This window comes from Strix aluco, chromosome 15 (genome assembly GCF_031877795.1).
Source record: "Strix aluco isolate bStrAlu1 chromosome 15, bStrAlu1.hap1, whole genome shotgun sequence".
NCBI lineage: Eukaryota > Metazoa > Chordata > Aves > Strigiformes > Strigidae > Strix > Strix aluco.
Window position 1 is genome coordinate 13,763,563 of NC_133945.1, and position 25,367 is coordinate 13,788,929.

At 39.9% G+C, this 25,367-nt stretch overlaps 2 protein-coding genes across 6 annotated transcripts in view; one reads left to right on the forward strand and one right to left on the reverse strand.

Moving 5' to 3' along the window:
• The first annotated feature begins 1,904 nt into the window (after positions 1–1,904).
• On the forward strand, positions 1,905–18,943 carry GPRC5B (G protein-coupled receptor class C group 5 member B). 5 transcript variants are annotated; one of them, XM_074840941.1, is made up of 4 exons: positions 1,905–2,129; positions 8,113–9,126; positions 13,780–13,892; positions 15,319–18,943. In XM_074840941.1, the coding sequence occupies exons 2-4, from the start codon at positions 8,121–8,123 to the stop codon at positions 15,361–15,363; spliced, it is 1,164 nt and encodes a 387-aa protein (XP_074697042.1). In that variant the 5' UTR covers positions 1,905–2,129; positions 8,113–8,120; the 3' UTR covers positions 15,364–18,943. The 5 variants fall into 5 exon arrangements, with proteins under 5 accessions (XP_074697042.1, XP_074697045.1, XP_074697046.1 ...); XM_074840944.1 differs by lacking the exon at positions 1,905–2,129 and adding an exon at positions 2,521–2,615; XM_074840945.1 differs by lacking the exon at positions 1,905–2,129 and adding an exon at positions 4,098–4,259 and having other exon boundaries at positions 17,741–18,943.
• The window catches only part of IQCK (IQ motif containing K), a 44,276-nt gene continuing 37,775 nt past the window's right edge, over positions 18,867–25,367 (reverse strand). Inside the window, exon 9 of the mRNA XM_074840946.1 lies at positions 18,867–20,337. Coding sequence (XP_074697047.1) covers positions 20,276–20,337 — 62 coding nt within the window. The 3' untranslated portion in view covers positions 18,867–20,275. The remainder of the gene's footprint in view (positions 20,338–25,367) is intronic.

Genomic DNA, 25,367 nt, shown 5'->3' on the forward strand with positions numbered 1-25,367 from the left:
CTCGGTAATGATCCACTAGTAATGGTTGGGAGGGGCATTATCTTCCCTGTTCTATCACTAAAAGGCAAATGGGGGAGGCCATTTCCTTTACTTGTACCACGGGTTGTGTTAGAGACACACAGAATGAAGGGAACAATGACCAAGATTTGCATTTGCTGAAGGGCTCAGTACATTGCTCTGTTGTGAGCGGGCCAAGACCTTCAGCACAAGAATTCTTGTGATTCATCCTTCCCTCTGGTCTACCTCTCTGTATCCAGCATGGTACAGAGAACTCTATGTGTTTATTTATAGACAAAAAGGTCTTTGCTTGTTACTGTAGTATTTGGGTGCTTGGCTCAGGCTTCCAAGCCGGAGGGGGGGTACAGACTGATCTGGTGAATCAGTATTTTTTACTCTCCTGCCAGACTGCTGAGTGACCTTGGGCAGTTTACAGCTGCTTCACCTCTCACCACCTCAGTTTCTGTAAAATTATCCTGTTTTACTTTGAATAGCATGTAGATATCGACTGATACAAGGACAGGGTGTTATTGCTTAAATGTGACTCAAATAAAGCCAATGCCTACAATCAAGAACCAGCAAGGCAGAGAAATTGAGAGAAAAGAGCAGAAATGTGAAATTGTTCCTCTGCCTCAGCTGTTCTCCCCCCACTGCCCTGACCACAGGCAATTACAGCTCAACTGCACCATCCGATTTACTCTGTGTCAGCCACGCTGAGAAGTTCAGGTAACCCCCCAAGGCATAGTAAGTGACATCTAAATAAGCCCACGCATGTTAGGATGAGTCTGTTTAAAGGTTACAGTTCTTCTGTGCTGAAGAAGGCACATTTCAGCGCAGACGTTTCCCTTTGGAAGGCTCTGGACATGGAAGCCTGGTGAGAAGGACAGCATGCTCCCCACATTTGGGAAGGACGGGCATCAGCCCCTCCCCGCCGATAACGCCATGTCAGCTGTAGCTGCCCAGTTTCTCATTAGTGGTTTAAGTGAAAGCGTAAAACCACGGATGCACGATACAGCGTGGCTGCCAGGCACAGATGTGTCGCACAAATGTAGTCTAAGCAGTTGAAAAGGCAAACAAGTCTCTGCTGCTGCTGAACGTCATATGCTGAAGCTGACTGTCTGCCCCTTCTACAGATAACTCCTCCTGGAGTTTGTAGGAAGCCCTGTCCTCTGCATAAGGGTTACGACGGTCTCAGAGCTGAACTGTGGAGAAGCTGGAAAGCAGGAGACTAGCTGCGTGTTGGGAGGTGGGAGGCAGATACTGAGTGGTTCCCAGCATTGCCTTTGCAGGGCCTCATGCGCTCACAGGGCCTGCTCCTGAATTTTGCTGCATAAGAAGACTGTAAAATGTCACTTGTGCAATAAAGAGGCACTTAACATCCTTTTCTTCCAAATGTTTACCTGCTGTCTAAGGTAGCAGCAGGTTGGACGCACGCATTCCGAGATTTGGTGAATGTATCCAGCCCACTGCAAAATCCCCAACTGGCACAGGGCTGCCAAAGCTCTCCCCTCTGACATCCCGGCGCTGGTCATAGCTGTGTCCAGGCGGCCCCCGCGCCTGGGGGGCGCCTTCCTGCCCGCGCTTCTCTCGCTCCCACTTGCGCGGCAGCGCAGCGCCCGGGCGCGCCTGCTCCCGCCTCTCCGCGTGTCCTGCGGTCACGTCACCTTGTAGCAGCACGTAGAGCTGCGACCACACGCGTGTCCGACCGGGAAAGTCTGCGCTCATAGAGGCGTATACGTGCCACACCGCACGGGCAGCCCCCCCCGGGTGTGCACAGCCTCGCCGTGCGGACACCCTTCTCCCCGGGGTACGCTCGGCCCCGCCGAGCCGAGCCGAGCCGGGCCGAGCCGAGCCGAGCCGTGCCGGGGCGGGGCGGTGGGAGGGTGCTGGCCGCGGGGCCGTAGCGCAGCGGGGCGGCGGGCGCAGAGCGCGGTGGGCAGCGCAGCGCTCCGCACCGCTCCGCACGCTGCGCACCGGAGTCAGGCGCTCCATGAGCCGCCGCCGCCGCGGGGGGGCTCGGCGCTGCCCTCACTCCCCGCCGCGGAGCCGCCGCGCCGCCGGTGCCGGGATGTGACTTGCGGCGGACTGGCGGACAGAGCTGCCCCGCCGCCCTCGGCCGCAGCAGCCAGCGGGTGAGTGAGGGGCGGGAGGGGAGACCGGTCCCGGCTCCGCGGGGCGGCCCTGGGGGGGGCAGAGTGGAGCCGCTCGCCCCGCGCCGCTCCGTGCGCTGCCCGCAGAAGGAGCCCGGTGGCCGGGAGCAGGCGGCAGGCTGGGTGTAGAAGTGCTGGGGGGGTGGGATTAGAGGGGATATAAGGGCAGGACGGGGGGGCTGGAGCAGGGGGCTGCGCGGCGGGGAGCGGGGAAGGCGGCTGGTGGTGGAGTTCAGAGCCAGGATGGGGAAGGGGAGCGGGGACAGGCGGGGGAGGGAGAGGCTGGGGAAAGAAACCGGAGAGAGAAATGAGCGGAGGGACAAAAGAGAGGAGGCTGGAGTGGGATAGGCATCGTACGGGAAGAGGAGGAGGTTGCAGGCGGATTAAGGGGAGAGCGGAGAGGCGGCAGCTGCGCCCCGGCCTGCAAGGAGCGGGCTGCTCGGCTCCGCACCCGCGCTCGTACACGGGGTAGGTTGGCAGCGCCCGGCACCTCTGCGCGGGGCTCCGGCGCCTCCCGGGCGGGAGCTCCCGGGCAGCGGCGGCGGGTCGGGGCCGAGGGGCAAGGAAGGGGCTTTTGGTGGCCCCTCGCTGCTGTCGCCCGGTCCCGGGGCCGGTGGAGCCGGGGCTGGGGGTGCGCGGCGCTGGGCGCAGTGCAGTCCCGCAGGAGGGCTGCGCAGCGGCAGCAGTTTTCTCTCTAGTTAATAAAAAGCCCCCGTTTCTGTTACCTCTCCCCAGAGCCAAACAGCGATAGGATTTAGCACTTATGTGAACCCTTTGTTTACACCTGACCTAATGTTTATCCCGAGGCTAACAGGATTTCCTGCGTGCTGAACCTAACCGCCTAGGTTGGTGGTGATCGTCGCTGTAGTACTGAGTATCTATTTGCGGGTGATATGTTTGTACTCACCGGCAGTGAGTATCGATGCTGAGGTGTTCTCTCGCTGCAGTGGAAGAAATCAGGTGAAGGAAACCCATCTGTCATGAGGCTGTGACATGAATAGAAATAGTCTGAGAATTAGCAAAGAAAAGAAAAACATTGATTGCTATCAGTAGTATAATGAACATCTGGCATTATACTCAGAAGTATCTAGGCACAGGTGATATACAGAATCTGACCGAGGGGAATTGTGAGCACCTAGAACATTAGAAAGATCATTTCATATAATATTCAGCATTGCAAAGTATTTCTAAATGAAAACAGTACTTCTTCTACGTGTCCTTTTTGGAGTGGGGTCTTGTGTTCTGTAACTGTGTAGCTGGTACATGGATTGATGTGTATTATTCTAATGCAGGGGATGTCTAAATCACTGCTGTATTTTTGCATACAAAGCACAATCGCACTATTAATTATTATTCTGGAAATACATCTCTTCGGTAGTCTGATCTCGGCTTGGCTGGTGCTGCTCTGTTATCAGTCCTGAAGCTCCTTCTTCAGATCTGATCAAAAGGGGCTGGCAGAGATCCCATGCTGTGATTAATTCCTCACTCACTAGCATCTCTCCACAACACTTCGTGGTGGGGGCGGTTTTCTTTTGGAAATTGTACAGTGAACCAGTCTTCTGCCTATGTGTGGCAGAGCAGGTTACTATTTGTGTTACTATTGCTTTTATTTACTAGATTTTCTTCTCTGTGATTGGATGCATCTTCCTGTAGCGGTTGATGAACATTAGGACTCTAAAAAGGGGAACAGATAATACATCTAACCATGAATAGGCTAACTTAAATCTTTGCATGGTTACAGATTTATTCTTTATACTGTCTAGCAGCATACAGCAGTATCTTTTTGACCAGCTGGGAGATATTTGCAATCTTCGGTCAGAAGACTTTAGCTATTGAAAGCCTCATTGATTTTTAACTGTGACAACTTTTTGATGACAACTGTGAGATTTGCTGTTTCTGCTTAGTTGCTTGTAATTGTACTTTGTACCCGCTGGGGCAGCTTTGTGTCTGCCATTTCTGTAGTGATTCTACACCAGATAACATAGGGGACTTCACTCTGTTGAAAACAGTGGAGTTATTACTGTTGTCATTGAGAGCAGATTTTGGACCAACAGTTGGAGACTGCATTTGGAAGCTGTCCTGCTAATTTTTTGCTGCTTTTGCCTGAAATGTGTAAGGCTTATTGATTCATTTTAAGTGCTTGTGATTGCTCGTTGAGGTATGTTGGCGTAATAGTTTTAATGAATATAATTTTGGAGGGGGAAATCTCAAGCAGATTTCCTTTTGTATGAACAGTTCCATTCAGCTATGCGGGGGATATATCGGTGCCACTTACTATAACTGTGCTGGAATGTTTCTGTGACATTTCTGTATTACTGTTGCTGTAGCTCTCTGGTAATAGACGTGAAGTGCCAGTCAAATACAGCGCTATTGTTACTACTGTGAGGTTGCATAACTTCACTAAGAGCTAATCTAGACATAAAGAGGTAAAAATACTATTCCTTTACAGTTACTGATTTAGGTAACTACTGGCGATAACGTGCAGACAGAAGATTTTACTACAAAATCTTGAGAGACACAGGACTCTGCCATCTTCTGCAGTCTTGAGGAAGACACTGTTTTAATAAAAACCCTGTATTGATATACTTCTCTTTTCCAAAACAACTTTTCTGACAAAAAAACCTTTATAGTTTTCCCTTAAATTAATTCTATGGTTTCAGCTAAAGCAGTGGTATTCCCTTGCCAAACTTGTATGTTGTAATGCAATGTTTTCCCTTGTCTATACAGCTGTCTGAGTTCAGTGCTGAGTACCAGTGCTAGAAAGAGGATTTTGGCTGGTATCATCACAGGGGATTGATTATTAACTTTGCCAGTTTTTACCTAGTCAGGCAGAAATATGTAGTAAACAGGTTGCAAACATGGCTATATCGATACAGTGGTGAAAAAAAGATTTCTCATTTAAAGATTTCGAGCCCTGCCTGCAAGCTTTGGTGTGGACAGGATCTACTGTTTAGCAAAACTTACTGACATTTGGTAGGGTTATGATTTCATGCCAAGAATACCTGTCAGCAGTCCTAGAGTGGTTTTGGTCAATATTATAGCTGTCTAGGAGCTTTCTAAGAGAACAACTCTTCATCTCCATCAGCTCTCCCAAAAGTAATTTCACAAATGGAAGTAACTTGGGAAAACTCCTCTTGAGTTGAACATCTCTGCCTTTCTGAATACATATTCTGTCTGAATTCTCAATATATTTCATCATAGCTTAATTCACCCTTTCCAAAAGAAACTACTTCTTCATGGAAGGGGAAATACTCAAAATTCATTAACCCTCCCTTCCCCCCTCCCAAACACTTCCAAATAGGAAGAGGAAACAAATGATGGGCTGACAATATGACTGCTTACCCATGCAGCACAATCTCCATGGAAACAGACTGTCCTAGAATAGCTCAATCACATGAGGGTTACATGACATGAATAAAGTAACCAGAAAACTGGAAAATATCTTAGAACTGGAGATACTTGCACTTAATTCATTAACCCCCAGGTCTTTGGAGAGTAGCTAATAAACAAAGCTAGTATTGAAACCAATTTAGTACATGCATATCATAATTTGTAAGCGATAGGATAGTGGAAAATTAACATGATCCTCACTTAAGGGCTGTTTATTGTTTCCAGTTTGGGTGGCATTTAGAATAAATTTTGAGTAATTTTCCATATGACGTCCTGCTGCTTGAAATTGGTACCAGTGGTTTGCAGCATTGCCTTAGTAGATCCTAGTGGATTTCCTCTCTTTGTGTCAGCAGACACTGACCGTTTCACACTTTTTAGGACATATTGAATATTCTAAAAGTAAATGCACTAGTTGAAGTAGGAACTGCCTGTGCATAGGAGGAATTGCAAAATTACCTTCAGAAAGTTTCCTTCTAGTTAATTATATACTCATGGGGCAAGGAGATTAATTGAGTGTAACCATATTCAATACAAAAAAGAATATATTTAATTGATGATTAGTTTTCTGTCTGTAAAGTCAGTGTTTTTAATGTGAGTGTTGTGACAGAGTAGTTGAGAAACATGTTATACAAATCAGATATAAACAAGTGAATATTCTACTGATTCACCATGAAGAAAATTACAGCTAGGTAGAAAAATAAATAAAAATCATTAGTCATTAGGGGCAGGTCATTGAATCATTAAAACATTGTAGCTCTTTCAACAGTGCAAGGATACTGTAATTTCTATGGGCAGGCAAAGATCATCTATTACCCTTTTCCTGTTTGTCCAATCCCAGATCACATTCTTTGTCACAGCTTCCACTTCTGAGATGAAGTTTTGTAATAACCTTTTTTGTCTGTTGTATGAATGAAGACCATAAAGTCATTACGCATTTATATTAGCACATTTGCTGTCTTGGTGCCTCTAATAGGAAACAGCATAATTTCCATCATCTGTCTCCTGGCAGAGGTCGAAAATGAGCATTGGTCATTACGCAGTGAAAGGGGAATGAACATTAGTTTGAAGATTGAGATCCTCAAGATTTAACTTTGGTCATTACAGGACTGTAATGCACAGGAAGAAACCCCATAGTTCTCAGTTGTAAGAGACTCTGTACTGTTTCAGACAGTCCACGTAAATAGTGTTTGTATTGGTTATGACTGATCACGTTCAATACAATATCGCACCAGTACTTTAAACCATTTTTAACTCTCATTAAACTTTTTGATGTTTTCATTAAATGCATTTCTTATGAAATATCTTTAGAAGGGTAATCATTTAGGGCTGTTTGTCTAACTTACAAAAGAGCTACCGTCAGTTTCTCTGCTTCTTGCTTTATATCTTTAACATGTCACGTGAGCTATGTGACTAACGTTATTGCATCTATATGGTGCTTTTCTTCCGTATGGTCATACCATGAAAATGGAAGTCTTACTCTGAACATTTTCATGCAAGTGAAGGTTAACAGCATCAAGTTTCATATCTGGTACATGTAGTTGTTCACTTGAGACTGCCCTTATAGGGCAGCTATCGCTGGGGCAGATTGTTCATTTAAAGGTTACATTTTTAACGATCACCTCCTTTGCCCTGCTTTGCTTAATAAAAGCAAATGCTGTAATGTATATCTTTTTAAAGCATCTAATCTGTGTTCTTCCTAAAACTTAAGTCGGGATTCATCCAGGCCTTCGGTCCTGATGGTCGAGTGGGATGTGTTGTGTTCCTAGAGAGTTTACTATTGTTCATTGTCTGGATCAGGGAAAGTGATGCTCTGTTTTTTGTTGGTTGTTTCCTTTGAATGGCTTTAGACTTGTGAAGAAGCACAATGAGTCATTCATTTTTGATTATCTGATTGATGACACTGCATGTGTGCACCATTGTCACAGAATATGAGATTTCTCTAGCCAACCATTCCCATTTGCAAATGCAATCTTAATACCTGGGCTTTGGAAGACGATGAAAGGAGTGAATATTATAGCTGCCTATTGACTGAGCATGAAAACAAGATTTTTCTTTTTTTTTTAAAAAAAGCACATTGTTTATTTTCCTGAGACTGCTCTATCCTTAAAAAAAAAAAAAATAAAAATGGTTTTGACTCTGCCTTTATTCCAGTAAAAGGAGTAAGGCTGTGAAACAGTCTAATTATGATATAACTTACACTTGCATCACACCCAGTGCAATTTACACATACTTTAAGCACCTGAATTTGAACAATAAAGTACTGTTGATAATGTATTATTTTGCAACAGGATACATAATTTCTTCTGTTGTGTTTTAGGATATTTGCAGGGGCAGTGTTTGGAAATGTTTTCAATCTGTGCGAACACAGAAATGAGTCAGTTTGCATTCTGAGTACAACAGGCAAAAGCAGCTTTCTGGGAGGGCAGCAAAGGGGACTAGGGGTGGGCTATGCCAGCTGCAAATCCAGTGCAAAAACCCAGTAAACATGGGCTATTGAAACAAGCTGTGCTTCTGATTGCTGTGAAATCCTCTAAAGTGAACTGTAGCTAAACAAACAAATATTTTGTTGTCTCAGACAGAAAAATGAAAACCTACCCAGCCATTGGTTTCTTCCTCCTCTTCGTGATCAGCTATGGCTCTTCTGAAAACTCAAGTACATCTAGAGGGTGCGGACTGGATCTTCTCCCTCAGTACGTTTACCTGTGTGACCTGGATGCCATTTGGGGCATAGTTGTGGAGGCAGTTGCGGGGGCAGGTGTGCTGACCACGTTACTGCTGATGCTGATTTTGCTGGTGAGGCTGCCCTTCATCAAGGACAAAGAGAAGAAGAGTCCCCTGGGAATGCACTTCCTCTTTCTTTTTGGGACTCTCGGGCTGTTTGGGCTGACGTTTGCTTTCATCATACAAGAAGATGAAATGGTGTGCTCTACCCGAAGATTTCTATGGGGAGTTATCTTTGCTTTGTGCTTCTCGTGCTTGCTAGCTCAAGCCTGGAGACTTCGTAGACTAGTTCGACATGGGAAGAGTCCATCTGGCTGGCATCTAGCTGGTGTGGCAATCTGCCTGATGCTCGTTCAGGTCATTATTGCAACCGAGTGGTTAATACTGACAATTGTCAGAGATAACAAGTTGGCCTGCAGCTATGAACCAATGGATTTTGCTATGGCTTTGATTTATGTTATGTTCCTGATGGTATTTACCATGGGATTTTCTCTTTTCACTCTCTGTGGAAAGTTCAAGAAATGGAAGAAAAATGGAGTATGCCTCATTATAACACTTTTTTTTTCCATTCTGATTTGGGTAGCCTGGCTGACTATGTACCTCTTTGGTAATGCTGAGCTAAAGAGAAGAGACAAATGGAGTGATCCTACTCTTGCTATTGCACTGGTGTCCAGTGGTTGGGTGTTTGTTATTTTTCATGCCATCCCAGAGGTCCACTGTACCATCCTTCCATCACAGCAGGAAAACACTCCCAATTATTTTGATACTTCACAGCCAAGGATGCGTGAAACTGCTTTTGAGGAAGATATACAGCTTCCTCGGAGCTACATGGAAAATAAAGCCTTTTCAATGGATGAACATAATGCAGGTAAGAATTTACTATAGAAGACTGTATTTTTCTGTAGTAGCAAAGAAAATCATCTGTATGAGACATTTTTTGGGTGTTCAAAACAAGGGTCATTACAAATGCCGTATTTTGCACACTATATATTGTTCCCTTTTAAAATTTTCATTAAGATACAACTTAGTGGGGGGGAACATTAAAAAAACGCAATACAGAAAATGTGTTTGGTTTTTCTTTTGCATTTTGTGCGTTCATTGAAAAACTGAACAATTTCAAATGCAAAGCCAACAGTGAAAACTGAAAAAATTAACTGTGGGGAAAAATGAGCTCTGTTTTAAAATAGTTTAAAGGACATTTTTTTGTCATTGTAAGTTAACATTTAATATGAAATATTTTCCAAAAACGCAAGAAAAAATCAAGTGCATGCTATATGTTACAAAGCGCTCAGCCTCTTGAGCAATGAAATAATTATTATTAATTCTATTTCCATTAAAATGGGATTTAGTGCTTGACACTGTGAGGGAAGAAAATGCAAAGTGGCATATAGACAAGTTTAAAGACAGTCATTGTTCTGAAGGCTCTAACATTTGAACAGATTATGCATAGATAAGAGGTTTCAAGGTAATGGTTACTTTCCTTGTCATCCCACTGTTGGGTGACAGAGAACAATGGGTGATGACACATCATTAAAATTTGCAGTGAAAATGTTTTTGAGTGATTACTGAAAGGGCAAGCAACAACTGGTTGCTTAAGAGATCCAAACTGTTGTAGAACATTTAACCTGTATCAGAAGATACACAGGGATGCTTATCTAACCTGCGGTGGGAAGCACGATCCCAATGGAATTCTGTAGTGCAGGTCGCAGTCTGGTGCTGTCCCACAGTTGGATAAAGGATTTTGTTACTAGTCAAACTGCCTTTTATTCACTCTACTTGAGGACTTTGCTATCCCAGCCAATAGTTGCGAGATTGCTTTGGCAGCCCCCAAAAGGAGGCTTGGGGCATGTTGTCCAGGCACTTCACCTTCCTATTCATCTTTATGTATCCTTGATTTCCTCTGGGTTTGCTTTTTTTTTTTTTTTTTCCTCTGGATATAGACCAGATGTGGAGGAAAATGGCACTCTTGTTTGGCACAATGTTGGGTCAGGAAGGCATTTTCCCTCTAAGTGTGTTAGCAGGAGCTTTAAAGGTCTCCTAAGTACAGAAGCTTCAAACACAAAGGAGTTAAGATCCTGCAAGTATATACCAAGCACAGTGGTAAAACAAACAAAATCACATGGATAAAAGCATGAATGTTTATTACTAATGTTCCAGAGCAGCAGAGGCAGCTTCACGATGGACTGTAAAAGCACTCATCTTTTTTTTTTTTTTTTTTTTTTTCCTCTCCCCTGTCCTCCATCTCCCATTAATTTAATTTCGTAGTAAGGTAACTGCAGTGGCTTCAGTAGAGCTATTTCTGACTAAGGCAGATCTAAGAACAAAATTAGATCTTTCACTCTATTATTCTCATTCATGCATACATTTTAAAAAAGAACTGGAAGCTCCTTTTTGATCTAATCATTCAGTGATTAAGTTTTTTAGTGAAATGGATAGACATATGATAGCTATAAAATCAGTGTCTAACAGTGCAGTTTCTGTTCTGTTTTAATCTATCTGAATCTTATGCAGTGCAACACAAAATAGATTTCCTTATCTGATGCCCTTATTAATATTTATCGTAATAAATGTGTGTCATTCCAATTCCTATGGCTTGTGGGAGAAGGATACATACATTTTTAATAAATCAAAACAGATTCATTATTCCTTTGCAGAGATTCTTTAAGTAAAGACTTATGACAACAGTATTTGGAGACAAAACTTACCAGTATGGTAGAGACTTAAAGTAAATATAGGTCATAATATTCAAGTCACATATTATGGCTGCTGAAGTGTTAATTTAAGTCAGATCACTGTGCTGATGATTGTCAGTGGCTAAGCACCTGGAATCTATTAGCAATTGGCTCTCTGCAGGTATGTAGAGAATGTTCTTTTATTCATTTAATTAACCTTAATTCAAGAATTCATCATTAAGAGTTCGGAAATTAAAGGAAGGGTACTTTCTTCAATTATACTTAAGGATGATGTTTAAAAATGTAAGAACTACTGGTTGTAAAATTTTGGATGACACAATAACGAGAAAACAGTTCCCTGACTGTAATATTTGTTTTAGTAAGTAGTTAGCTTTAAATAGAAAACATGCTTGGATAACAAGAATTAATGGAAAATATGTTTATTTCCATTAATACTTGTATAAAGTAATTTAGTAATTTTGCCTCCTTTAAGATTTTAAGCAGCATTTTAAGAGTCTGAACTACCTTTCAACTATAGGTTCAAACAAGCATCTGTTCTCCAAGTCTCTCTCTTTCTTAGCAAAACATAGCTCCAAGTTATACATAACAAGAGCTGTTCTATTCCAGGAATATCATTAAGCATTAATAAAATGAATTTAAAGTCAGTTATTTAAACATCATTTAAGCAACATACTAACCTTGGGTTTTAATATTCATATGATAGATAAGTTGAAATATCTACTTAGAAGAGTTATTTTCATACCTGTGCCTTGTAAAAATGTTAGCAAAGTGTTTAGAAACGCTGGAAAAAGGCAACTTGAATGAGTTCTCAGTGCTCTCTGGAAGGGCAATGCACGCTAGTAGGACAATTTCTGTAAGGCAAAGAGAATTTGCTTTATATGTGAAAAATCTGAATGCAAAATATAGAATGCTACAGCTGTCAAGAAACCCATGCCTAAGCAGCTCTGGTACTCACTGAATTTCATTTAATAACTTTTATTAATAGAAGTCACCCTCAGAGCCAATGCCTAAAACCAAAGTTAACAAAATTTAAAACATATTAAAAGGAGACTTTGACATGACATTTTCTCAAATCTTCTTGGCACTGTTTTGTTTTTAATCCTATACATACTCTACGCAAGTAGATGAATTTAATAGTAATGGAAAAAGTACAAGGAAAAATGGTAAAACAGGTGTGATAAATTCCAAAATTAGTATTTTGTCCACAAGCTTTGTCTCTGATTTTGATATTAAAAGAATTTTAGACATATTGCAATAATAGGGAAGGAAAATTTAGCAATATGAAACTGAATTTACTGGTTCTTTAAGATAACTTTGAAATTACCATAGAAATTTTGTGTATTTTAATGACAGTATGCATTATATATTTTTCTTCATGTGTACTAGCAAATACCAGCACAATCATTTGTGTTTAATACATAATAAGAAGCCAACCTACAAAGAAAGACTACTACTGACCCTCAGATGGTTAAATATAAACTAAAAAATATATAATTCTAGTTTAGAATTATTTTCTAAATACTGGAATTTTCATCTTTTGTTCTCCTAGTGTTCTGCAAAAATATCTAATTCTAAAATACAGAGCAAGTGACGATCTGTGTGTATCTGAAGTCAACAACTGAGCATTTGCAGGGCTGGATTTCTGAATTTCTGTGCTAAATCAATACTGTTCTTCACCTCTGTGCACAGCTCCCAAAGAGAGGAGTAGCAGTGGATAGAGGACAGCATATGGCAATAGGATCCATTTAAATCTTGTTCCACACAGAGCAACTCAACTATATTAAATCCTGACTTCATTAAAGTCTGTGATGAAATTCCTGTAAACTTCAGCTCATTCACGATTTCAGCCAGAGTGTAGAACTGTAATTTGAATTAAATCAAGATACATTCTTGCCCCAGGTGCCTGAACTAGGCATGTTTCTATCGACCAGCTCACAGATGAGTATTGCCCATTGTAACCACGCAAGTCCCGTGGATAAATGAGCTCTGTTCTCTGGCCACATCTGAATTCAGTGAAGCTGTTATTTACCCCCAAAGTAAAAAGAGAGTTTGTATGTGCCGATCCCCGGACTGGTTTAGAGAGAAAACAGCGTATCCCTAACTATGCATATCTCTCATTCAGAATATACATCTTGAATCCAAAATTGTGCTAAAATTAATGGAGAGACTGATGTATTTCTGGTATAAACATTCAGAAGGACAATCAGTATCTTCTCTTTTGCTTCAGTCATTTGAAATGTTTAAGCTATTCGAAAGCAATATTTACTTCATAATTCTAGTTTCTCAGAGTAAATATAATCTGAAACATCTGGAAAAATCCTTATACACTAGTCATGCTGAAGTAATGCTCAGGGGCGTTGTGAGCATGCTTACTGGCTCGAGCAATGTTTTGGATCCCTGTCCTCTGAATTTGATAGAAAGCAAAATGTAATATCATTTTACTTAACCCTACAGTATCCAGAGCAATATAGTAAGCACTTTGCAAAATACACTGGGCAAGATACATCAAAGGTTCAGTGATTGAAAACATTTAGGTCCTATTGAAATGAGACAAAGCAAACTTCAAAAATTTGGTTCCAATAAATTTTTTCCCATTCCACAGCAAACAGTTAATTTTATGTAAAACTGGTTCTTCTGAGATCATCCCCAACTATATAAGAAAAACTGCTGTTCAAAAGCAGTGTGAAAACTGGTATGGCAGCACGAAAGTTAAAATCAATGGCAAAGTTCTCAATAACTAAACTGGAAGCAAGATACTTATGTTGTGCATCTCCTTTGAAATCATATTAATTGTGTTCCTAAGAACAATCTCTCTTTTCCAAACACAGCGCTAAGAACGGCAGGATTTCGAAACGGCAGTTTGGGAAGCCGACCTAGTGCTCCTTTTAGAAGCAATGTTTATCAGCCAACTGAGATGGCAGTTGTGCTAAATGGTGGGACTGTAAGTATCAAAATGTGATGATCTAAGAAATCTTTGATATACACTCTATATACAACCACTACTAATTGAAAAACCTGCTTTTAGCTTATTCACAGCAGGAGGGAAAGCTATAAATGAAAACTCGGGCAGCAAGTATGCATGTAATGCTTCCCTTCCCTCTAGAAAAGATGTAATTAGCAAGTATTTTGCATTTCTTTGCTTGGCCAATCACATTTTGCAGTGTGGCTTGAGTGAACCAAGTTCTTCGGTGAGACTACATACTCAGTGGCCCTTTCAAATGAAATCTGTGTAAGGTATTTAACATAACTATTAAGTGACATAATTTCTAACCTGATTTTTTTTCAAGATGATGCAAGTCAAACAAATGTTTACAGGCCAGTATGTTACTTTAAATAAGAATCATTGTTGCAGATAGTGGTGGTCTCTCACATACCTCTGATTTTCTTGTAAAATGTATGTAATTCTAAGTTACAGATGTGTACGTCTCTGGGAAAGGGATTCATAAAAGAGGAATACAGAATATTTTAATGTTAATAGCATTGACTTTTCTTTCTTAGACAATAGTTTGGCATGCCATTCTTTGATAGATCTGTTTTTCTGCAGCCTGGTTGTTGTAAGAATGGCTTGGTGATCTGATGCCAAACAGACCTTCTAAATGTTTTTCACATGCTGTGTAATTTGCACTTGAAGACATTTCATATGGCAGGCATACTGTTGAAAAGGAAGAATTTTCATCCCCATAATTTTCATGCATACCTACATGCTTCTTAAAAATCTACCCATGAGCCAGTTTTTACTCATGTGAGTTGGGTTTTCTTTATTTTTAATCATGAGCTGAGTCCATAACTCAACCTCTACATTTTAAACTAAATAACGTGAACTGGTTGCAGGTCTCTTTCTGTTTTTAAATAAGTAAAGTTTTGGTCAATTTTAGTGAAGAAGAGGGACTAGATACAAGGATTCTCCTGTGTGAGTATGACAGTGGGAAACATAATAACTTGAATAAAACGAAAAGGCTTGTGCTTTGCTGTCAGTAATGAATAGCATCCTTCTGATGTTTGGATTCATCTATGCATATGTTTTCTGATACCAGAATATGCAGCTCAGGGAAAAGGCAGTTTAAGGATGAGAAGCTAGAGAATTTGTTTTGAGGGGTTTGGGGTTTTTTTGTTTAGTTTGCTTTGGTTTGAGGTGGATACAAAGCTTAATGGAGAACAGCGGATAGAAAAATGAGAGATTAATGTGTATATATAGTCATGGTTTTTACAGAGAGCTAAATGTACTGTATGGATGGAAGATGAGTTTCCTTCTGTCACTTCACTCTGGAACTACTGTCTGGAAAGCTGACATGTACATGTAGCATGATAACACTGATTTTTGAACAGACTAGATCTCTCAGTTATGGGTTTATTATCCTTATTTCCAGATACCAACTGCTCCGCCAAGTTACACTGGACGACACCTCTGGTGAAAGGCTGTAGGCTGTAGAGAATGAGAATCCTTGTTGCAGATGTTGTTCCCTGGCAGTGTGTCTTTGAGGGAGGAATCCATAACAGTACCAGAACAAAGCAACAAAGCATCCAGGAGCTTTCGAAATCCTACAGAGGATTTTGTCTAAATGTGAACACCACTGAACTGATAACTGCAAAAACAAAATTGTAAAACTGAAGCTGAATCTGATTTAAAATAGAAGTAGGCACACCTTAAATTGGAAGAGGGGGATATTGTATTCTGAAATGTAAGATATTCTCTAGTCTGTAACTAGTGTGCAAGGCAAGCCTGTTTTTGTTGGTTGCCAGTTGCTTGCAAAATACCCTCCTCGCACCTAAACTTAATTCATGTTGCCACAAGAGATTGCCACTACAGTGTGAAAACATGCAGGATTTCTTTCCATTTTGCTCCTTTTCCCTTCATTTCAAATGTCATAAGAAGTACCTTGTTTGCTTCATTATCTAGCTGTACTGTACAGTCATGTAGCATCATGTGTAGTCAAGCATTGTCACTCTGTGGCAACTAAATTACCATTACGCTGTAGACTGGTACTGCTTCTCTTTAAAAAGCTGGTGTAGGAAATGCAGTTTTGGAGGGATGAAAGGTCTGTGCATGTTTCATGCGAGTTACGGAGCTTCTTGAGGCAGAGAGAAAAAGTGTAGGTCCAGCACAGAGGCAGCTCTCCTCAGCCGCATGGGATCGAGTCCCCGTTATTCCAGCCTCAATCCCGGGTGCGAGCAAAGAGCCGCGTGCTCTCACGTCTCCTACAGACGAAGCCATTAAGTGAGACTTTGGAGGGATATACTTTTGCAAAGACTTAGCTGGGGAGAGAACGTGACTCGAGTTTGCCAGAAGGAGTTCGTTGTGATGGTGGATTAAAGGCAACCCACTGTAATGCCTGAGCCAGCCTGTTCTGTTGGGCTGATCTTGTCAAGCAGGAAAACGGTGGCAGCTGAGAAGTACTGACCACCTCTGAGGAGAAACTCGGCAGCAGATAGGGTCAAGACCTCCCTTTCTAATCCCTGTTCATATGAGTAGTCCCCTTGACAGCAGTTGTTTGTGCATTTAAATGTGGTTGTGCATTTCAGTGCCTAGCTAGTAGAATCTCCGTGCTGGAGGTGGTTTGTTGTTGTTTTTGTTTTTTTTAAGGTGGTTTCTTCCCTACTCCTCCCCCTCCCCTCCCCTTTTTGAGTTGATATAAGGCAGACTCTCAGAGCTTTTTATCTTTGTTTTCTCCAGGTTATTTAAAAGGTTCCCATTGCCCATTGTTTGTGCCATGTTTTTTCATTATGTTTAAGCAATCATTCCTTTATTTAACATTTAATACATATCGGACATTGAAAACATCATTGTATCCTCACTGTTTGGCCAATGTTAATCTTAGCTTTCCTCGATACTAAAAGCTAATTGTTTTTACTTGAGGGCATAGGAAACATATAACAGTTAAACTTTGCATATGCTGTAATAAAAATATATATTTTCAAACTAAAAAAATATAATGTACAAATAACCTAATAGCTTAGTAGCTTCACAGAAGGAAGTTACTTGCTGTATACTGCAAAAGAAAGACAAGCTTTTTATTTTTCAAGAGTCTTCCTGATTCTTCATTTACCTCCATTTCTACTGAATTAGGAACCTAGTCCTGCAGACTTGTACTCCCACGAGTAGTTCCATCGACACCAGTAGGTCTACATACAGGTACAGAGGCTGCAAGACCAGACCCTAAGTGTTGCACACAGATAGATATGTATATATATACAGAAAAAATATATATCGCCATTCTTGCCATGATCATCTTATGGGGTTTTATTTCAAAGCCCTTCTCTTCCAGAAGCAAAGTTTTTCTATCATGCATGGAGTAAAAGAGTATGTTAGCTCCCCCCTGCCCTTCCCTCCTTGAGGCAAAGGAAGCATGTGCTTGTTTTAGGGATTGCTTATTTTATTTTGTAAGTAACTAGATGGCCTTAGTAACCAAGTAGGGTAGGGGTGGATATTGCATGCTATCCAGCAACTTAGAAGTACATTTTGTTTGTTTTAAGCAAAGCTTTGATCAAATAAGATAGTATTTAAAATAATGATAGTTACCCAGAAGATGCATCATTTGGAACAATAAAAACCCTATTACCATCACTTGCCTGCAGAATTTTGCTTTTAAAAACCAATTAAAAAAAACCCTCATAAAATTCTATTGTAAAAACATATAAGATGACCATGGCATAAATGGTAGGACAGCTTTCTTTTAAAAAGCTTAACATGCTACAACCAAGATTTATGAATTATAATACACATTTTACAGACTTTGGACAAAATCTGTACAAGATATAGTTATCTTAAGAAATGTTTTTTTCTTTTTCTAGATGTGACTGAATTGATAATAGAGTTCCCAATCCTGCTCCTGATGATGTTGTTTGGAATTTGAGGCCTTATGCAAAGATATGGCCAGATCCTACAAACTGCTACTCATGTGACTAGTCTCATTGGGTTAGTCATGTGGACTATTCACAAAATTAAAAATTAGCAGGATTGGGTTTAATTTGTGGTGGTTAAGGTGTGGCAATAGATTAGGAGGGTCTTTATTTTCCAACTTTATACAATTAGTAATAAGCAACTTTTTTTGTAAGTCACTAGTCTGTGATGTAAAATGCCCCAAATAAAACTGTAATTGAAGAAAGGCACCTTTATGTTAACTTATATTTTTGTTACAGTAAACAAATTGTTTACTTTTGCCTTTTATGGAAGTTATCTAGAATGTAGAGCATCTGTGAACAACAATAAGTAAGTAAGCACAAGCCTTTCGCAGTTCAGTTAATTATAATTAGCTTTTATGCTATAAAAGCTACTATGTTGTCTCTTGATGGTTATGTGCTCATGCTGTTTCCATGCAGAAAAATGAAATTGTAAAGCATCTGAAAAAACTACTACCATAACAAGATTTATAATAACTAGCTTTTGATCAGTGGCTGGAAAAAAGTTCAAAGCCATTCTTTACAGATCCTCTCCTTGCTTTCAGAGGAGTTGAGGGTGTTTGACACTTGCCAGATACTATATAGTATCTTCAGAAGAACACTCTCAATACATACAGTTGTTTCTATAAACAAGGTACATGAAACACTATAGAACGAGATGTTTCTGGTTTTAGTCTAAACATAGGCATCTTGGTTGGCTTTGTTTGAGCTTGATGCCTTGGGTCTAACCAAAGGCCATGCAAAAGGGAGCATTGTAGCTTTTATAATAAAACAATTGGACTATTCTACCAACTTACAGGATTACAAAGCAGGTGCTTTTTATTAATTGATGAGAGCTAAAGCTCATTTTTGATAGATAATATATATTTATTAAATGTATTAATGTGTGTTTTATAACGTACCCTTTTTTCCGCTGATTGTTGCATACTGGTATCTTACTAAGTACATCTTTAAAGGATTTTCAAGACAATCAATGTGTACCATGATGACTGTACATAAGTATACAAAACTACAAAGGTTGTAAAGCATGGGCAAATGTTTTATTTTCAAAATGCTGTTCTTAACAAGAATAAAGGCTTTACTATTTACTTACAATGTTTGTGTTAACTTGGTGTTAAAATCCACATAAACTTTTTCCATTACAGTAAACTAATAGTGGTACAGACAGCATTGTCCTGTGGTGATACTGTGGGTGCAATTCTGCACTAAAGGAAGCCGGCTCCTAGAGGCTAGGGCCATGTTCTTCCACCTTTGTGGGGATGTGGCCATTTAACCTTAGCTCAGACACCTATCAAACCCACGGTGAGCCAGTCAAAGAGCTAAGCAGCCAAACTCTTAAAACTACATGTGCTACTTTTTTTTCCAGTTGGCTCAGCAGTTTCCTGCACTGGCTCAAGTGTTAGTGCTAATGAAAATGAGGGGATAGGGTCATACAGCTGAAGAATGCAGGTTGAGAGTTTTTTCTTCAAATGGTTTGATTTTCCTGATCTGGTGCAACAACCAGCATCACCAACCAGGAAAAAAATGAGGGGTGGGTACTGGTATAATAGTGAAGACAAAGTCTGTGTAAGTGATGGAAGAAATCCATGTTGAACCACAGCAAGACTTGGAGGGTGTCTGTATTATCATGCTTTCATTCAAAACAACTAGACCTTTGTTTTACTTGTATGGAATTAGTAGTAGAACTGCAACTACCTTCTCCAATTGTGAAATTACAAAGGTGCAAATAGAACTATGCTTGACAAGACTGAGTTTAAAAAAATAATGAGGGCTTCTTAGCAAGGGGCCCCATCTGATTTTTATTCTGCTTGTACCTTATTTAAGTACACATACACAAGATAGCTGAAAATGCTATCACTGTGATCTTAATTTTACACTTTCTCAGCACACGTGCTAAGTGGTAACAAAAGGGCCTTTGACTTTTTTCCTCTGCAGAAATGCAGAGCAACCCTAGCTCTCATTGCCTTCAGTTGAAATTGCAGATGCACAGCCTTTCTGAAACTTAGACTGTTATGAACAGAGCTTGGATTTGTGTAAATTGTCACAGCTCTGCAGAAGTCAATAAAGCTACTCCAGTTTATACTAACTGGACTTAGTTTTAACATATGCATACATGTGGGTGTAACCCCACTTATCCAGAGTTTTGTCCCTGTTGGAAAAGCTTGCAAGTGAGCATTCAGGAATACAAGATAAACAGCAACTCAAAAATTTTGGCTAAATGTGCACAATTGCATCTGTTTTAACAGAACTGTGCTCACTTACACTAGGACTAAATTTTTGTCTTGGCATGCTGGGTCCTTACATAATCTCCCTTTGATTTACAGTACCTCACATGTAAAAGTAAAACTGTAATGCTAAGAGTGTTTCTAAATCAGTACCACAAAGTTTAGTCCATGAGCTCTGTGTTTTGTGATATTGGTGAGAAAACTAAAATTGAGATGTTGAATGATCTTGTGTGAGTTCTTCCAAGTCTTCCCATTTGCTTCCCACTGCAACCATACAAAATAAAACATTAAATACTTAACTTCCCAAAACATCCACAGAAACAAAAAAGTAAACATCCATACTTCCACAGCAAATACTCTGTTGTTCAAGAAATAAATAAATAAAAATCCCCCACCCAGATGAAAAGACCTATTTCTTCTATGCATGGCATTTTTTTGTTTTGACACAGCTTCAGCACTCAGATACTTGTACAGAGTTCTCCGTGCCATCTGTGGGAGTTGTGCATGTGTAGCTGAGGGCAGTTGTTTGCTAGAAAGAAGTTACTGGATTGTTGAAAAAAAATGAAAGCATCTCTTTGAGGTTTTTCGCTTTGAAGAATTTTCAATTAAAAGTCAGTGATGAAGTCATACAGTTCACCTAGTATATAAATATATTTTTGTCATTTAGGACAACAAGCAAGGTCAATAAAGAATAGTTTTTCTATGTCTCAGTGGAAAGAGGAATGTTATCCATGTGATTGCAAAGGGTCTGCCAAATGGGAAAAATCAGTCAAACAAAGAGCACAGGGTTGCTTGCTGGAGTAAACAATTCTAAGTGAACAAAAGCTCTACATAAAAGTAAAATGTCCCACCCCCTAGTGAAAGCTGCTTTCAAAGCTCTGTATTCTTTCAGAGTGCTGTAATACAGATTAACCTAATGTTTTTCTTCTGCTGATACAACAGTCTGGTTCCTCAGTCTACTACTGTGATTTCAGCTGTCATATTCTGTTCTTAATATTTTAATATTTTACAAACTGCCTTTTAACTTAGATAAAAATCTGTTTTTTCTACTCCCTATACTTTAGAAGATGCATCTGTACTGTACACCTTTCACATCAAGCAAGTTTGTTGGGAGATTTATATATAAAAGTTACGCTACAGGCAAAGAAGGCCAAATAAACCCCAAAAAATCCCCTTTTGTACATGCAGTTTCAGGAGAGCTTAGTTGCCCTTCCAATGCATGCAATTGAAAACCACCAAACAAAATCCTCTTGATACGTACCCGGAATACCAGGCTGCAACAGGCCCATGTGCTAATTTAAGGCGCTCAACATGCTACCAACCTGGAAGATCTCAGTGTATAGAAAACATCATACAGGAGAAGAGATGGATGATGAGGAGGAATACAGAGAATACCTTAGAAACCAAAAACATGACTGCAGTGGCAGGATATGCCCTCTCTTCTACAATGTTCAAGAAATATGTGCCCAGTGCCTTGCTGGTACAAGACCCTTCTGGATTTTAGGGCTTTTGTTTGTACAGCTGGCAAGGAAAAAAAAGTCAGAGTGGATTAATTATCCCACGTGACTATGAATGTCCCATATACAAAATATTAACTATTGCATTGAATTTTATCTAATATTCTTTGATGCGATGAGGCTGGCATTTGCAAATATTTCATAAAAATTGCAACACGTTCAAACACCCCAGGGCTCACACACACTGTTTCGCATTGAAATGGGCAGGTATTTAGGTAGCTGCTAGCAGTGCTTTTAGTCAGGAGCGTCCGTGTCTTACCATAACCTGTGTTACTTAAGCATAACAATTTCAAATCACAATCACACTAACCAGGAAGCACAGGTTGTCAGCATGAATCTGGATTTCAGGCAGTTATTTAAATAGTTTTCAACATATACTTGCTTCCTATGCAGACAGAAAAGCAAGACGTCCACAGGATTCAGATAAGCTGGAAAGATGGGGAAAGAAGCTGCCTGCTCTAAGTCTTTTCACTAGAAATTTCCATTGGAAAAATGTATTTTCAGGCTGACACCGCAAATTGAACTAACTTGCTTAAAATATTTTGAAATGCCTAAGGAAGATGTTTAGTTTGTATATAGCATAACTCCGGTGAAGTTTAGAACAACTTATACTAGCTGATAATCTAACCCATTTCTTTCAGACAACACACACCTAAAAGCAATAAATAGTGTAAATGTCAGTATGAACAACTAGCTTACAGTCATGTCATTCATATGCTGATTTTTAATGACTTCAGTCTTAGGAGTCCTATAATTCGTTTAACAGAGCAAGAGAAAGACTCATTTCTATTTTCAGTTGCATTAAAAAAAAAAAAAAAAGTTGAGCTTTAACATCACAGTTCCCATTTTATCCCTCTATGTCCCTAGTCACTGTGTGCAGTTATGCTGGCAGATTCCTACCATTGCAGAACTGTCATTCTACTGCAGTGGAGACCATGTCTTTTTCTTTACAGAGATTTCCTGCATGCTGGGGAAAGGCGTATGGACATAACCGGGCAGAACAAACTGCCCGAGGATGCCAGTTACGCAGTGGCGATTGCAACTGTGCACTGCTGCCAGTCTCAGGGCAGTGCCAAAAAAACCATTCTCACAGAAGGCTGGATTCAGCTCCTATGAAAATTACAAACACCTTAACTCCCAAGACCTTTGTGTAACAGAAAGCGTGAAAATTATCTGCAAAGAATGCATAATCACTAATTTAAGGAGGTGCAACATAAGATTTAAATAGAAGTAACACAATCATGATCATTGGCAGCATGATCACCGTATTTCATACAGTTTTAAAACACTGGCTCCTGTTTTAAGTCCTAATACAGAGCAACTGAAGCCCTTATGACAATGTAAGTTAAAAAAATAATCTCATTTCACTTATTTCCAGTATTATGGTTTCTATCTATTTAGGTCATAGGGTTTCTACTGTCAGGACAGCTGAATTTGTTAGCACTAGGTTTCAGTCTCATCACGCTCATTTTTTAATACAGACCGAAACTGATTAAACTATGCTTTAGTCACATGCGTGTTCTAAATCATAGGACACTATAACCATCACTACAAGAATAAGCACTAGGGGAGACTGTGATTAATTTCCTTAGAAGTGAGGTGGGGGTTGCTCCGAAGAGGTTAGCACAACTGTTAACTGTTATTTTTGCCTTGTTACTCCTACTATAATAAAGTTATCTATTAGTTTGTCTGCCACGTTCCTTGGAAATGCAGCTCATTTGACATAGTTTATCATGTATATGTTACAATGCTGAGGCACAGATGATAGCTAAAGGAAGCACTGGCTTTGAATATATTTGGGTTTACTGTTTTGGTTAGCTCCCAGGAGTGGAGTACTCAAAAATCTGCACAACTCCTATTAGACATCTGAGGATTGGCCTTTGTCCTATTTATATATGCATTAAGTTCAAACATCTTTACCATCTATGTTGGATAATAGACACAATTTTCCCTCATCTTAATGCACTAATACAGAACCAGGACTGACGTTCTGGTTTGAGACTTGGTTGTTTCAGCATAACAGTAAACAAACTATGACCTACTTTATGCACGACTGTATAATACAACTGGTTTGTGACAGTAGCTTATGAAAGGTTTATACACCCACACTCTTTATTTTGTTTAAATCGTAAGAACTATGAGAATTACATTTAGTAATTTAAACAGTTGAAAACAGTAATGAAAAATACCATAGACTCAGACTATAAGAAGATGAAAATCCATTAAAGAAAATCTATTGGAATAACTTATTAGCAGGGGCTTAGAGTGAAATATATATATAGAAAGGAGTTTCACCCTAGCCTCCCAATGAAATGCCAAAGAAGCCTGAACACGAAGTTGGAGCCACCAGCAATCTTTCTGAAATAAGACCTGACTTTTAAAGAGACAGTTCTTTATAAAGTGTGTATAATTTTAGCCTCTTACTATTAGAAGTCAGCATATACGCAATTATGAGTGAAACCTTTCACTTCTGGAAATCTTCAGTCAGTAGTGATAGGAAAATGATGTATTGAAAAAAGATATATTAAACAAACAAATAATAAAATTATGCCCATAGACATTCCTGCTAGTCATGAATCTGAAATGGAACTGTCAAGAGGATCACTCATCAGAAGAGGCTTCTACAAAAGGGATATATAAAAGTGACAGGAGAAACCTAATTCTCCAAATCAGCAACAGAGTTTGTAAAATGCTTAGTCTTGCCTCCATAACTTTAGAGAACAAACAATTTTAGGGCATTTTTTAGTTCACTTATGATCACATTAGGGAAGCAAGAGCTGACACATAGGAGACTCCAAAACACCAACAGCCAGTAATGGGAAAAAAGGACTGAAAGATTTCTAGCAGAATTTGTTTAATATTTTGACAGAAAGATTAATAATTCATTTGAATATATCTGGATGGCATTTTTAGAATTCAGGGTGTACAAAGAGAAAAGAAATATTGGAAGATACAAGCATTAGATTAGATGAACAACTGCCATGAACACCTGAGTTTAGGAGAGAACAAACTACACAGAATTAGATATACTGGAGACTGTGTTGCTACTGATTATCCAAGTGTCCTCCAAATCATTCAGTGACATGAGACTCATGAAGAGACTACCACAGAAACACAACCATTTAGGGAAGAAGACCCTGGACTGAGAGGAAAATCCAGAATGAAGGCAACCAGCACATCTTCAGTGCATTGATTAATGCAGTTTTTTTCCATGTAAATAGTCAAGATAGAATTGTGAAAATAAGAAGAACTGACCAGGAACAGAGAGAAATCATTCCGGAGTGGCAGGTCCCCAGGAAAAAGCATTTGGGATTTACAGGCAGAAGCCAACATGGGCAGAAAACCAGAATGCCAGATTTGCTGGGCAGCCCTGTGAAAACTGCATTTGTACCTATTAGCCACTCTTATTTCTGAAATGTTTCCTACTTGCAAAATATGATAGGTTCTGTAAAGTCACCAAATTTAAACTCTTACACAGACTAAAACAAATGATCAGGTAAAAAACAAAGACAGTTACATCAAAAGAGATGTCCAAGTGACTAATATCGCAGTCTGGGTTTAAAGGGAAGTCAGGGGCAAGTAGCTTGTATGATCTGGAGTCTGTCACCCAGTTCTTTGCTAATCTCTGAATCATATTTTAAGGCTCCACTAACAGTTTGTGGTCTTTCTCTTCCTGCGTTTCCCTCCCTCTTTTTTTTTTTTTAACCAAAAGAGTCTCAAGTCCAGTTTTGCTGCAGGACTATTTGGATGTTTTACTTTTTAACTGGTGACAGCCTT